The sequence below is a fragment of the Schistocerca piceifrons genome, chromosome 5 (assembly GCF_021461385.2).
Source record: "Schistocerca piceifrons isolate TAMUIC-IGC-003096 chromosome 5, iqSchPice1.1, whole genome shotgun sequence".
NCBI classification, from domain to species: domain Eukaryota; kingdom Metazoa; phylum Arthropoda; class Insecta; order Orthoptera; family Acrididae; genus Schistocerca; species Schistocerca piceifrons.
This window is the reverse complement of record NC_060142.1, coordinates 104,644,637-104,658,521: the sequence shown is the minus strand read 5'-3', so window position 1 is coordinate 104,658,521 and position 13,885 is coordinate 104,644,637. Positions and strand designations below refer to the sequence as shown.

General features: G+C 45.0%; 1 protein-coding gene across 1 annotated transcript in view; it reads right to left on the bottom strand.

Annotated features, from left to right (window-relative positions):
• The window catches only part of LOC124798767 (A-kinase anchor protein 14-like), a 97,916-nt gene that overhangs the window by 58,886 nt on the left and 25,145 nt on the right, over positions 1 to 13,885 (bottom strand). Inside the window, exon 2 of the mRNA XM_047262297.1 lies at positions 6,305 to 6,400. Coding sequence (XP_047118253.1) covers positions 6,305 to 6,400 — 96 coding nt within the window. The remainder of the gene's footprint in view (positions 1 to 6,304; positions 6,401 to 13,885) is intronic.

Here is a 13,885-nt window from a genome sequence, read left to right as displayed (position 1 = left end):
AAAACATCAGTGAGATGGGCAGAAATTACATATAGGTTTACAATATTTTATGATTATTCTTACTGTATACTGTCAAGGGCTTTTTCAAAATCAACAAAGTTCAGGTGTAGTGAACAGTTGAATTCTGTGTATTGTTCTATCACTTTTCAAAGAGCAAATATTTGTTCAGAACAGAATCTTAGAGAAAGTCAATAGTGGACTAATCTAAGGATACCCAGCAGCCGGCTTACATTTAGTTTTTCCTGCTATTATCTGCATCTGCCCTGCTGTTCACCTGGAGTAGACTCGACTTGTGTTTGTTTAATGATTGATGGGGTTTCCGACTTACTGCATGACTAGTGTGATGGGCCCCGTATCTGCACTCCATGGATTGCTATAACATTTCTGTATATTGCTTCTATCTGATGAGTGTAAGGTTCCCACCAATGTTGAGACTTATTTAGAACTGTACTTAATATTACAGTTGCAATATATTCTAAATTTTTAGTATTTTGTTCCTTGTTCCATAATGATGGATAAATCTTCTGCTAGTTAGAGACTCTGGATACTTTTTCATTGAGAGGAAACCAGTTTCAATATAGAGGGAAGGTACAGGTAGTATTTACCATATTTGAAATGTGGCCAGCATGAGTCTCCATTTCAAACACCTGTAACTGTTCTCACTGCTATGTAGATCTAGCAGCTGGAGGGGTGGAGATGTCTGAGTGGGACAATGGAGGTAGTGGCAGGAACATGAGGGCAGCAGAGGCAGCTGCAAGTCTCATCCTACAGTGTGAGGTGTGCTGGATTGGACCGCATTGTAATGGTACTCACACCACAGCATACTGTGATGGTGTGTATGTGAAAGAGAGAGAGAATAAGTACACGCACATGCTACTACTGATGATACCTGAAAGAGCACTGATAATTACATAATTCATCACCTCCCAAGACATAATGTAATCCCAGGTCTCTTGAATTGTGTGGGATACATTGTGTGGGATACACTCTGCCCACTCAAGCACTGGAGGGAGTTGGGGGTCACATTACCCCAAATCTCATGCCATTTCCTCCACCCTGTCAAGTATGTTTCACTGGGGTTTTGGGAGTTGCTGTTGCTGCAGTACCTCCTCAGACATCTGGCTAGTCTCATGTGGCAACTGATTTATATCCAATGTAACAAGAACAACAGAAAGTGGAAACTATTTTTATAAAATTTTCACTATTACAATGAAATTCGATTTGTATGTACTTACAAGGTGACAGTGAGGGACATTTCCCATTAAAATACTTCTCAACCATCTCATCAATTTTGTTGAGGTCATTCACTATAACAAGAAATATAAACTCTCTCCTTCTACTTCTTTTAACACAGATATACATTGTTGTGTCTAGACAAGACAGCCTAGACACAATGAGAGGAAGCCGAAAGGCACGCGCTTAAACTCACGTGGGCTGGCGTGAGGTCTGAAACAGGATACGTAATGAATGCTATAAAGAAAAGTACGTAGCTTCTGGAATACTTAACTTTAATCCATAATTGTAGAACATCGCTCTTGATGATACATGCTTCATATAATAAATATCAATTGAATACAGCACCTTGCTAGGTCGTAGCAATTGACTTAGCTGAAGGCTATGCTAACTATCTTCTCGGCAAATGAGAGAGTCTTCGTCAGTGTAGCATCGCTAGCAAAGTCGGCTGTCCAACTGGGGCGAGTGCCAGGACGTCTCTCTAGACCTGTCGTGTGGTGGCGCTCGGTCTGCAATTACTGACAGTGGCGACACGCGGGTCCGGCGTATACTAATGGACCATGGCCGGTTTAAAGGCTACCACCTAGCAAGTGTGGTATCTGGCGCTGACACCACATACATAACAAGATTTGAAGATAAAAAATATGTACTTTACAAGGTTGATGTGCTGGTGGAGGCATGGCAAGAGTAGCCTGTCCCGGAGGCTGTATAACTGCAGTTCTCTTTCAGATTTCAGCTGGTGAACTAGCTGCTCCTGCATTTCACACATATATGCTGAACCAAAGATGTTCTGGCATAACAACAAGCACTGGCACAATGATCAAGAACACAAGAGCAGAGAGGACTGTGAGGTGCCGTCACCCAACAATACGCTGACTCAGACGACACCACGCTGGAGCAGCATCTACACAAAGAGAATATAAGAACTGCGCAGACTAGCTGCGGCCAGATTGGAAGACTAGCCATCATACTAATGCTACAGCAACGACTTAAGAACTGAACTGTTTCATTTGCATTGAAATTGTATAAACCGCAGAACATTGATTATTTGCATGTCATCATTTGCTTGGGACACGCCTTCATGAATATACAAAGTTAAGTATTTTCAATTTAACTTACTGTAACAAACTCCATTAATACTAGTTGCTTGAATTGTTGTCTAGCTCCTTCTCAGCCGATGACCAGCTCCTTAACCTTACCAATCTTCTTTCTCTCCAACTTAACTCCTGTTGCTCCACTATCTTTGTTTCCATTGACCTCCAGAACGCCTATGACAGTATCTGGCATCCCAGGCTCCTCTTCAAACTTCAGGCCTATGCCCTCCCTATCAGTTTCGCCTGTCTCATTGTTTCCTTCCTCGCCAGTCATCCCTCCTTTGTCACCATCCACAATTCCAACTCCCTACCTTCTATCCCTCCGACGGCGTGCCCCAAGGCTCCATCCTTTCCCCTCTCCTGTATCTCCTGTACACTGCTGATATGCCCAAACCTCCCCCGCCTGTCCAGCTCCTCCAATTTGCTGATGACACCGCCTTCCTGTCCCTTTATCCCACCCTTCAGTGGCCCCAACTTACCCTCCAAACCCACCTTGACCAGTTCACCACTTGGTGCAACCAGTGGTTCCTTCATATCAACCCCTCCAAGACCCAGGCGATCATCATAGGCTGCACCACCCACACTTTCCATCTCAATGATTTCTATCTAACCACTTATGGTCGTCCTATCCACCTCACTCCTACCCTAAACTACGTCGGCCTCACCCTACTCTGCCACCTCACCTGGACTCCCCATCCTCTTACAATCCAACAAAAAGCCCACAACAGACTCTGCCTTCTGAAACTCCTGTCTGGCCAGACATGGGGACTGCATCCTTGTACCATACTTCACACCCTTGATCCACACCATCCTTTGTAATGCCAGCATCGCTGCGATTTATGCCCCTACCAGATTCTATAAAGCCCTGCAAATCCTATAATACCACGCAGTCCACCTCATCTTCTGCATCCACTTCCCGCCCCCTCATGCATCCTCTACGACCTCAACCCCTTCCCCCACCTTCTCCTTTCCCTTAAACACATCCGCACCCTGTATATTGTCCTCCAACTAGATTCCCCCACCCCCTGATGTCCCCCTTCCTCTCCACCCCCAGCCGGTTCCTGCACCTTTATCATTGTGTCCCACCCTCTCTCCATCTCCACACCGTCCACCTCCTTACCCAAGGAAACTTCCAGCACCTACCCCTCCTAGATGATGAGCTTCGACCTGACATCTACCCCTCTTACCAACCCCACCTTCCTCCTCCCTACTCCTCAGGGCTCCCTCTCCCCTCCCCTCCCCTCCCCTCCCCTTCCCTTCCCTTCCCTTCCCCTGAGCAGTTTTCCCCCTCTCCCACCACCTCCTTCTCCCATGCCCTCCTTCTGTGTCTCTGCACTTCCTCCTGTCTTGTCACCCCTATTCATCTCCTGTCCCACCTGCCTCCTGCCTCTTGGTACACCCACTGACCCACTATTCTTTTCATCCTGCCCCCTGCCGCACTGCACCTTGCTCTCACCTCTCCCCCCCCCCCCCCCCCCCCCCGCGCTCTCAGGCCTCTCCCTTGGATTCTTTGGATTCTTCGTTGGGTGTGCTTCATCTCTTAAATTGGTTTTAAAGTGTCTTTGTTCCGGAGTGTTTTAATACTGTGGCCAGCTTTTAACCCGTGTGTGTGACTTCAGTGTATTTTATGTGCTCTACGAATCACCAACTGTGTTTTTTAAGTTTTAATGTCCCCCTTTTTATTGCCTTTATATGATAGTTTTCTCCTTTTGTTAGCTGTCATGTCACTCGACTGAAAAGAAGCGGGTTGTGCCGCTGCCAGCCTCCCCTGACCCTGTGGGGCAGGAGAATGAAACTACAAAAAAGAAAAGAAAAAAATATTTGCCTAGCGATCCAAGAAAACAACTTCCTAGGCACCCTATATTAGACGAGTGGGCAAGATACTACCGAAAAGAAAAAAAGACTAGAATACAGTTGCATGGTGAGAGCTACTTGTTCTGAAATGTAGTGACAAGCACGTGCACGCACACACACACACACACACACACACACACACACACACACACACACACACACACAGAACTACTAAAGTAATGCCTGTTGTAATGTGTGATAGCAAATGAACATCTGCAGTGAGAAGTTTCAGCAATGGAAGCTGAGAAAATAAACTCTAATAGAGCTACTATAATATTACTCCTTTTGATGTTTGATACTAAATAACCACTGTGTTTTACTTGCTCCTAAATATGAACACATACAAACACACACACAAACACACACACACACACACATACACACAAAGAGAGAGAGAGAGAGAGAGAGAGAGAGAGAGAGAGAAGATGAAAGCATGTTTCTGTACATACATAGTAATTCCTACTCCTCGACTCTTAGGCATTTGCTGCTGGTTGATGATGATGAGGAGCGTTTCACTTTAGCGGCGAAAACTCAAAGGAAGCATGCAGCTGGAGAAAGAGGCAAAATGAGGGCAACTGCACCACGATGAGGGTTTACATAACCTCTGCCCCCTCCATCCACCATCTCCCTCAGGGAACCAATAGGATTGCAGCATTCTGACCTGTTGGTGAATATGGGTCTGAACACAATGGTCTGTGAGCAGAGTCTTTATTCTGCTGGCTGTGGGTTTTTGCTCTTTAAAAACTGAACGTATGGTTAAATATAGCAACAGCCAATAGGAATATAGGCACAGTGATCAACAAGTTGGGACAGGTCAGCAGATGATGAATGTTGGACACACATACTGTACATCTTTATCCTACAGACAGGAACCTGCATAACCATCCAATGTGTAAGTGTCCTCCATTGTTGTCGTCTCTGGCAAGCAGAGATCTACTGATTTCTGAGTGGTGTGGAAACCTTTTGCAAAAATTACTTTTTTTTCAGAAAGATCATAGTATGATGTCTTCAATTTTTTGGTCCTGTCCTCCTCAGTTGCGCGTAATACTACGGTATGTTGATGATCAACATACCATAGTATGATGTGTTTAGGACAAAACTGTGAGCTCCAACACAGAGGATATTACAGCATAGTTTTAGACTCCCAACAAGTAACGATACTTTATCGATGTGAAAACATGTGTGTGCTCCGATTTCTTCAGTCTTCGAAAATAGCTCATATAAAAGGGAGGAATCTAGATTTCAAGCGAGAAATTCGAGGTGTATAGTCAACAAAATCCCTGTCTTGGATTGAGTAAAGTGGATTTTTTAAACTGGGGAGTCTATGTCAGGATGGAATTTCAGTTAGAACTATACGAACAAGCCACCCCTGCTTGTCTTGAAGTGTCTGCAACCAGTGGCCGACTGGAACTGGCGGCTTAGCTCGCGCGACCAGCGAGTACAAAGCAAGATTCCAGCTGCTGGGTAGTCGGATCGTACTCACGGTCACAGGGGGAAGTCCAGGTGGTGGCACCCTCTGGGAGGCCGAATAGTGAACTAGCCAGTATACCAGTAGAGTGGCGAGAGAAGGAGACGTGATTGTTGCGTGTATTCTCCGACTTTTACTTGGGAATTTGAGGAGAATCATTATGGTGAGAATTTGCACTGGACGATTGTTCCCGCCTTGTAAACTGATTGTTGACAGTTTGGTGGTCTCAGTGACACTCTCTCCAGTCTCTGAGCATATGGGGTGGCTGAAGATGTGTGTGTAATAGACTCTGGATATATTTAGTGCTAGGATCTATTTGTGGCAGAAATTTAATTATTTGATTTGCAAAATGTTTGAATGTTGAAAATATGTTTTATTATGAAGAAGAGTGTTTTAAGTGATCTATTTGACTTCGGCAAATTGTTAAACAATTAATTTCACAAGGTAGTGCAAATAGACCATTTCCCACCAAGAAGAAGCACTTCAACTGTTTCGAAATTTTTCTGTGTGTAGTTCAAAGTATTCTCCACGATATGCGCATATGACCAGACCAGTTACAAAGGGGGCTGTAGGACAGTTTTGAACAGCCCCTGGTGGTAGTGTTGCGGACTAGAATAGCTGGTCTTCAACCTTCAAGGTGAACATATACACACACTATCGGGAAAAGTGGGGGTGGGGGTCGCCAGAAAGTGGGGGCAGCGGCGGCGGAGTGAGGAGCCAAATTGAGAACAATATAGATGCAGAAAACACCCTGAAAAATAAATAAAGTAAATAAATAGAGACACTACCTTACATCTTTCCTCGCGAGCAGCTCAGCACTGACTGAATATTTTCCCCGCTAGTTCACAAATGATGGAGAGGAGAGGAAGTGAGGGAGGGGAGGGGAGGGTAAGTGAGGGAGGGGGAAGAATAGGGGTGGTGATGTCATCAGTGCAATGTTGTTATTTCCATTCCCCAGGAGGAGGAGGTGGGGGAGAGGCTGCCATTGTGAATAAATTTCACAACAATCCAGATGACCTTTATCCTGTTACTCTTGATCTAGAGCTGGTACGTCTGCATGTGTTGTATGCATTAGTAGACGGGTAGTTATTTATTCTGAAGCAAACCCAGTACTTATACACTTATCCAACTATTGTGTTACAAGAGCTGATTAATCAGCCAGTACAAGGCAGACCAAATCAATATCAGTGTCTCCTCCAGCAACAGTAGTTAACTTAGTACCACTTACACCTCGATCCAAATTGTTGTGCGACTGTCTTTAGGTCACATACTGATAGGATTTGGGTCACTTGCCTCCTACACTGTCACTTCTTGGTGGGCAGATAACATCCCCCTTAAAAATCCATGCAAATGAATTTGAGCCTGTCATATTTTTCTACTTTAGCTCACCGACTTGTCAGTTTATGGCGTTAGGATGACTTTCCTTAAGATTCTAGCAAATGAATCCAAAACTGACATATGAATTTTACTTCTGATCGCTTCAGATGCTTACTGCTAGGCGCAGCAGATAGCTAAAAAGATGAGGACTAGTAGAATTTCACGGGTAACACATTAGATATTGAATTTAATTGATGAAAGGAGAAAACACAAGACAGCAGCAAATGACGCAGGAGAAATTGGATACAAGTGTCTAAAAAGAGATGGACAAGAAGTGCAAAATGGCTAAGCATGAATAGCTAGAGGGTTTAGAAGCATATATTACTTGGGAAAAGATAGAAACTGCCTATAAGAAAATTAAAGAGACTTTGGAGAAAGAGAACCACTTGCATGAATATCAAGAGCTCAGATGGAAAACTAGTCCTAAGGAAAGAAGGAGAAGCAGAAAGGCGGAAGGAGTATGTAGAGGGTCTGTACAAGGGAGATATGCATGAGAGCAATATTATACAAATGAAAGAGAGTCCCTTTAAATACCTAGGAGAGTGGATTTCATACAATGCAAAAGAAAAGACAGCTATATAAACTAGAGTGCACAAAATGGAAAGAGTGTTTCATGTAATCAAAAACGTTTACAACAAAAAATTCTTATCCTGGAACATGAAATTAAGACACTACCAAACAGCGGCCAGACCTGAAGCTCTGTATGCAGCAGAAACGCTTAAACTAACAAGAAATGGAGATCTTGAGAAACTAGAGAAGGTCGAAAGAAGAATTTTAACGAAAATATTGGGAGCTAAAAGAGACGATAATGCTGAATACAGGTTAAGCCCACATGGTTCATAGAGACTGAAAAGGACATAAAAATGCTGGAATTAGAATAGCCACAATAGAAAACAAAACACATTTCAGAAAGGCAGTTCAAAATGCAGAATTTTAGGAGAGAACGAAAACAACTAGACGAAAGTGGACTCAAGAAGAAAGGGAACAACACTCTTAAAGAATGAAGGAAATTTGGAAATTAAGGAAATCTAATACAATGGAGAATAGCCAAAGTTGATTCATCATACCCTTCAAATGGGTTATTCGAAAGAAGAAGAAATGAAAGGGGACTTAGATAAAGATGAGATAGGAGATAAGATACTGCATGAAGGATCTGACAGAGCACTGAAAGACCTAAGTCGAAACAAGGCAGACAAAATTCTATTAGAACTATTGGTAGCCATGGGAGAGCCATCAATAACAAAACACTTCCATCTGGTGAACAAGATGTATGAGACAGGCCAAATACCTCCAGACTTAAAGAAGAATGTAATAATTCCAATTACAAAGAAATCAGGGGCTGACATGTTTGAAAATTACTGAACTATCAGTTTAATAAGTCTTGGTTGCAAAATACAAATACTAACATGAATTCCTTATGGAAGAACGGAGACACTGGTAGAAGCTACCCTCGGAGACAATCAGTTTGGATTCCAGAGAGATGGAAATACTGATTCCATGACTTCTCATTGAAGGTTGGTTAAGGAATGGCAAACGTATGTTTCTAGCATTTGTAGACTTAGAGAATGCATTTGACAATGTTGACTGTACTGGAATACTGTCTTTGAAATTATGAGGGTACCGGGGGTAAAATACAGGGAGCGAAAGGCTATTTACAACTTGTACAGAAAACAGTTATAAGAGTCGAGAGGCATGAAAGGGAAGCAGTGTTTGTGAAGGGAGTGAGGTAGGATTGTAGTGTATCCCCAAAGTTATTCAATCTGTACACTGAGCTAGCAGCAGTGCTGAAGTTCTAAAATTTAGTGGACCACTTGGTAATAGTGAGAGGGAATACCACACACAGCATCACTATACTTAAACAGCACTGACTGAAATTCGAAAACTATGTGACAGTAATTCACAAATAGTTGTTTTCTGTAGAAATACATCCTGTGATGACTCTCAAGCTCTTAATTTTAATACACTCCTGGAAATGGAAAAAAGAACACATTGACACCGGTGTGTCAGACCCACCATACTTGCTCCGGACACTGCGAGAGGGCTGTACAAGCAAAGGTCACACGCACGGCACAGCGGACACACCAGGAACCGCGGTGTTGGCCGTCGAATGGCGCTAGCTGCGCAGCATTTGTGCACCGCCGCCGTCAGTGTCAGCCAGTTTGCCGTGGCATACGGAGCTCCATCGCAGTCTTTAACACTGGTAGCATGCCGCGACAGCGTGGACGTGAACCGTATGTGCAGTTGACGGACTTTGAGCGAGGGCGTATAGTGGGCATGCGGGAGGCCGGGTGGACGTACCGCCGAATTGCTCGACACGTGGGGCGTGAGGTCTCCACAGTACATCGATGTTGTCGCCAGTGGTCGGCGGAAGGTGCACGTGCCCGTCGACCTGGGACCGGACCGCAGCGACGCACGGATGCACGCCAAGACCGTAGGATCCTACGCTTTGCCGTAGGGGACCGCACCGCCACTTCCCAGCAAATTAGGGACACTGTTGCTCCTGGGGTATCGGCGAGGACCATTCGCAACCGTCTCCATGAAGCTGGGCTACGGTCCCACACACCGTTAGGCCGTCTTCCGCTCACGCCCCAACATCGTGCAGCCCGCCTCCAGTGGTGTCGCGACAGGCTTGAATGGAGGGACGAATGGAGACGTGTCGTCTTCAGCGATGAGAGTCGCTTCTGCCTTGGTGCCAATGATGGTCGTATGCGTGTTTGGCGCCGTGCAGGTGAGCGCCACAATCAGGACTGCATACGACCGAGGCACACAGGGCCAACACCCGGCATCATGGTGTGGGGAGCGATCTCCTACACTGGCCGTACACCACTGGTGATCGTCGAGGGGACACTGAATAGTGCACGGTACATCCAAACCGTCATCGAACCCATCGTTCTACCATTCCTAGACCGGCAAGGGAACTTGCTGTTCCAACAGGACAATGCACGTCCCGTGCCACCCAACGTGCTCTAGAAGGTATAAGTCAACTACCCTGGCCAGCAAGATCTCCGGATCTGTCCCCCATTGAGCATGTTTGGGACTGGATGAAGCGTCGTCTCACGCGGTCTGCACGTCCAGCACGATCGCTGGTCCAACTGAGGCGACAGGTGGAAATGGCATGGCAAGCCGTTCCACAGGACTACATCCAGCATCTCTACGATCGTCTCCATGGGAGAATAGCAGCCTGCATTGCTGCGAAAGGTGGATATACACTGTACTAGTGCCGACATTGTGCATGCTCTGTTGCCTGTGTCTATGTGCCTGTGGTTCTGTCAGTGTGATCATGTGATGTATCTGACCCCAGGAATGTGTCAATAAAGTTTCCCCTTCCTGGGACAATGAATTCACGGTGTTCTTATTTCAATTTCCAGGAGTGTATATCAACACCAAGCATAATTTGTATTGATGCACTAACACTGCCACTGTGAAAAAGGAGAATGCTGAGACAGAATGTTTCATACTTAGCTGTCAACTGCCACTCAGTATATATGTCCACTTGACACACAGCTTCACCCACTATATCTGAAAGAATCCCGCCTTCGTACCTCACTGTACGTTCTTAATTTCTGCTACAACTTTAAGTTCATTGCCAAATGCTATCACGACATTAACACGCAGATGTCAGTTTGTGGTTAAATGATATATACTGGTGAACAGTAACATTAATTCAACAGCTCAACACTATGTATTCGCCATCTATCAGTCCTCCACATCATGTTATATGACTGATCTGCAAAGCAAAAGCATCATGTGGATGCTATAGGTTGACATACTCCATGACGGAAAAAAAAGTCTCTGAGAAAGATAGCATATTTCTCCTCGATACATAGGGGTGTTTTAGGATATGTATGGAAGTATATAAGTAATTTGTTAGTTGATCAGCATGTAAGATTGGGATGGAAGGGTAATGAATAATACTGGCACAATGTATCCTCCAACATCCACCATGCAGGTGCTTGCAGTGTATTTTTGTAGATGTGGGATGTTTGTAGATGATGAGTTGTCAGTAGACTGGTGGGAAGACTTGTGGTGGAGTTGGTAGTTGACATTAACATAACTAAATCTATTGCCCAGTAATAGAACTAGACTCCCATACACTCTCACCCGGAGCATTAACTGCTGTCAAATGCCTAGCAATACACATCTGGAGCAAACTGAAGTAGAATACATATGTAGGTTTCAGATTCACTTGCTGGCATTTTAAGGGAAGCAATTCAAACACTAGTAACTGACAGGTTAGTGAGCTAAAGTAGAAGAATATGTCAGGATCAAATTAATTTGCATGAATTTTTCACATGCGTGTAATCCACCAACTAAGAAGTGATGGTGTAGGAGGTGAGTGACACAAATTCTGTCAGTATGTCACCTAATGACTATGGCACTACAATTCGGGAAGAGGTGTAAGAGGTACTAAGATGACTGGTGTTGCTGGAGGTCTGATTTTGTGTGGCTTGTATTTGTTGGCTGATTGGCTCTTTATGTACAATGGTTAGATATGTATGTAAGTACTGTGTTTACTTCAAATTAAATAATTACCCATATGCTTATGCGTATTACCCATGTAGACATACTCTGCTCTAGACAGAATACAGTAGATGGAATGCAGTATCATGGTCAGTCAACTATCAAACAGCACATGGGGGTAAAAAATGAACAATGATTGATCCACAACTCTTGCTGTAGCTCTGAATTATGCTTTGACGTGTGAGGTTGTTGCACTAATTGTAAATGATTCAATGGATAGTGTATTGGAAGCTCTGTGATAGCGTTAGACTCATACTATGGAGATATGCTCCATTGAAAAAAATGTGATGTATTTCTCATGGAACAGCATGCTGTCAATGAAGACTCTGACACCATTACGTTGTCATATTTCATAGGAATATGATAAATGAGATTAGAACATATACAGGCACATATTTACAGACAATCATCCAACATCAATGAATTGCAGATGTATCAGATTTTCTTTGTGCATTCCTCTTACAGTAAAGGGTAAGGGTGCAATAAAACTGGCAACTGCTTTCAAAACCATGGCTAATAGGTCCCTATAAATTCAGGATCCTAAGTCTATGATGCAGTTGCCAGTTTCATTTCTAAAGATTTTTCCCACAGACAGGGAAAGAACACAGCCTCGTCGACGAAACCAAGTAAGAAAGATAAGCAAGAAATAGACAAACTGCAAGCAACAGTGCACTTACCTTATCTGAAAAATGTTACTGACCAAATAGGCAAACCCCTTCGCTGGGATGGGGTGCAGCCTGTCTTCTATAGTGGTCGCAGGATCCAGCACGTGCTAGGCTCCACTAAGGACAAGATGGATGCGTTACACACTGCAGGCATGTACAAGGTGGAATGCGAATGTAGAGAGGCATATATCAGCGAGACTGGCAGGCTCATTCGAGAACAGGAGCAACATTCGTCTGGGGCAACATAACAAATCTGCAGTGGCAGAACATCAGCAAGAATGCGGAGAAGAAATAAAATTCAGTGAAGCCTGTGTGTTAGCCAAGCAGCCGGTTATGACAAAACGCAAAATCAGGAGGTCATAGGAATACTTAAACATCCTAATAACATGAATAGAAGATGGATTCAGGCTTGCCCCATCTTGGCTGCCAGCAATCAGAGCCCAACAGACTGCACTGTCACACGAGGCACGAGTACTACCAGCGAGTAACCGCCATGCGGCCGATATCCAGTATTTGGTAAACAGCAGCCAACTTCTCATTCGACAGTGACCACCAATCATGGCACATAACACATGAGCTAATAGACAATAGAGGTTATGTTCTCTCTCCTCCACAATAACGTTTTAAAATAAAGTTCCCTCTCTTTCTTCCTTAAGTGACCAATGAAACAAACTATCTTTTAAAATTATGATGTAACAGCATGTGCAGTGAGCAGTAACAACAAAATATAAGGGACACTGCATAGCTAGAATGCACATCTTCGGCGGAACTCTAGAGCGTTTCGTCCTTCAAGGATTGTTAACCAGAATCGTTGAAGTGCTATGATTTCTCACATGTGCAGCAGCCTAGCAGTGACACCAGTGCCAGGTCCAGTTTCAAGTTCCGGTAGCGCCAGTAGCCCAGCTGGTTTCCAGCCACGCCAGCCGGTTCCAGATACACCAGCAGCCCTCGCCGGTTCCAGCAGCAGCCCAGCCGTTCCAGCCATTCAAGTCGCTCCAGCCATTCCAGCCATTCAAATCGTTGCAACCGTTCCAACCATGCCCCACTATGCCAGCAGCCCTCGCCGTTTCCAGCGGCCCTCATCAGTTCCAGCAGCCCTCGTTGGTTTCAGCAGCCCTCGCAGGTTCCAGCTGCCCATCAGCCCTAATCAGCTTCACATGTGTTTCATCTCTGTCTTCGTCCCTTATTGTTCCAGTTCTCCTGTTCTGTTTTTTCCCCTGGTAATCCCTCACCATGACTATCCCCACCACCAGGGCCACCACAACTGCAATAGTCTACACATCCCCATCGGCCGCTGCCACCACCATTACTTGGTGGCCACAGTCGTCCCCTCCTCAACTTCCCCCCTCCTCCCCCTTACAACCACTACACCCTTTCTTGCGCCATATCTCTTGCTCCTGCTCCCGCTCCTGCTCCAGCTCAGCAAAATCCTTCACCCTCATCTGATCCCTTCCCTCCACTTCCCCCCTCCCCTGCCACTACATCAGCTTCTACAGTCCCCGCCAGGTTGGTCGCCCGACGAGTCACTACCCACGCTGCTATCTCACCATCACCATCACCGGGACCTGCCTCTTCCCACCATCTCCCAGTCGCTCCAGTCCCCCAAACCTCCTCTCACTCCTCTGCTGTGGTTAAGCGCCCTAGCCTCCTCCAACCCTATAAAATCACAGCCT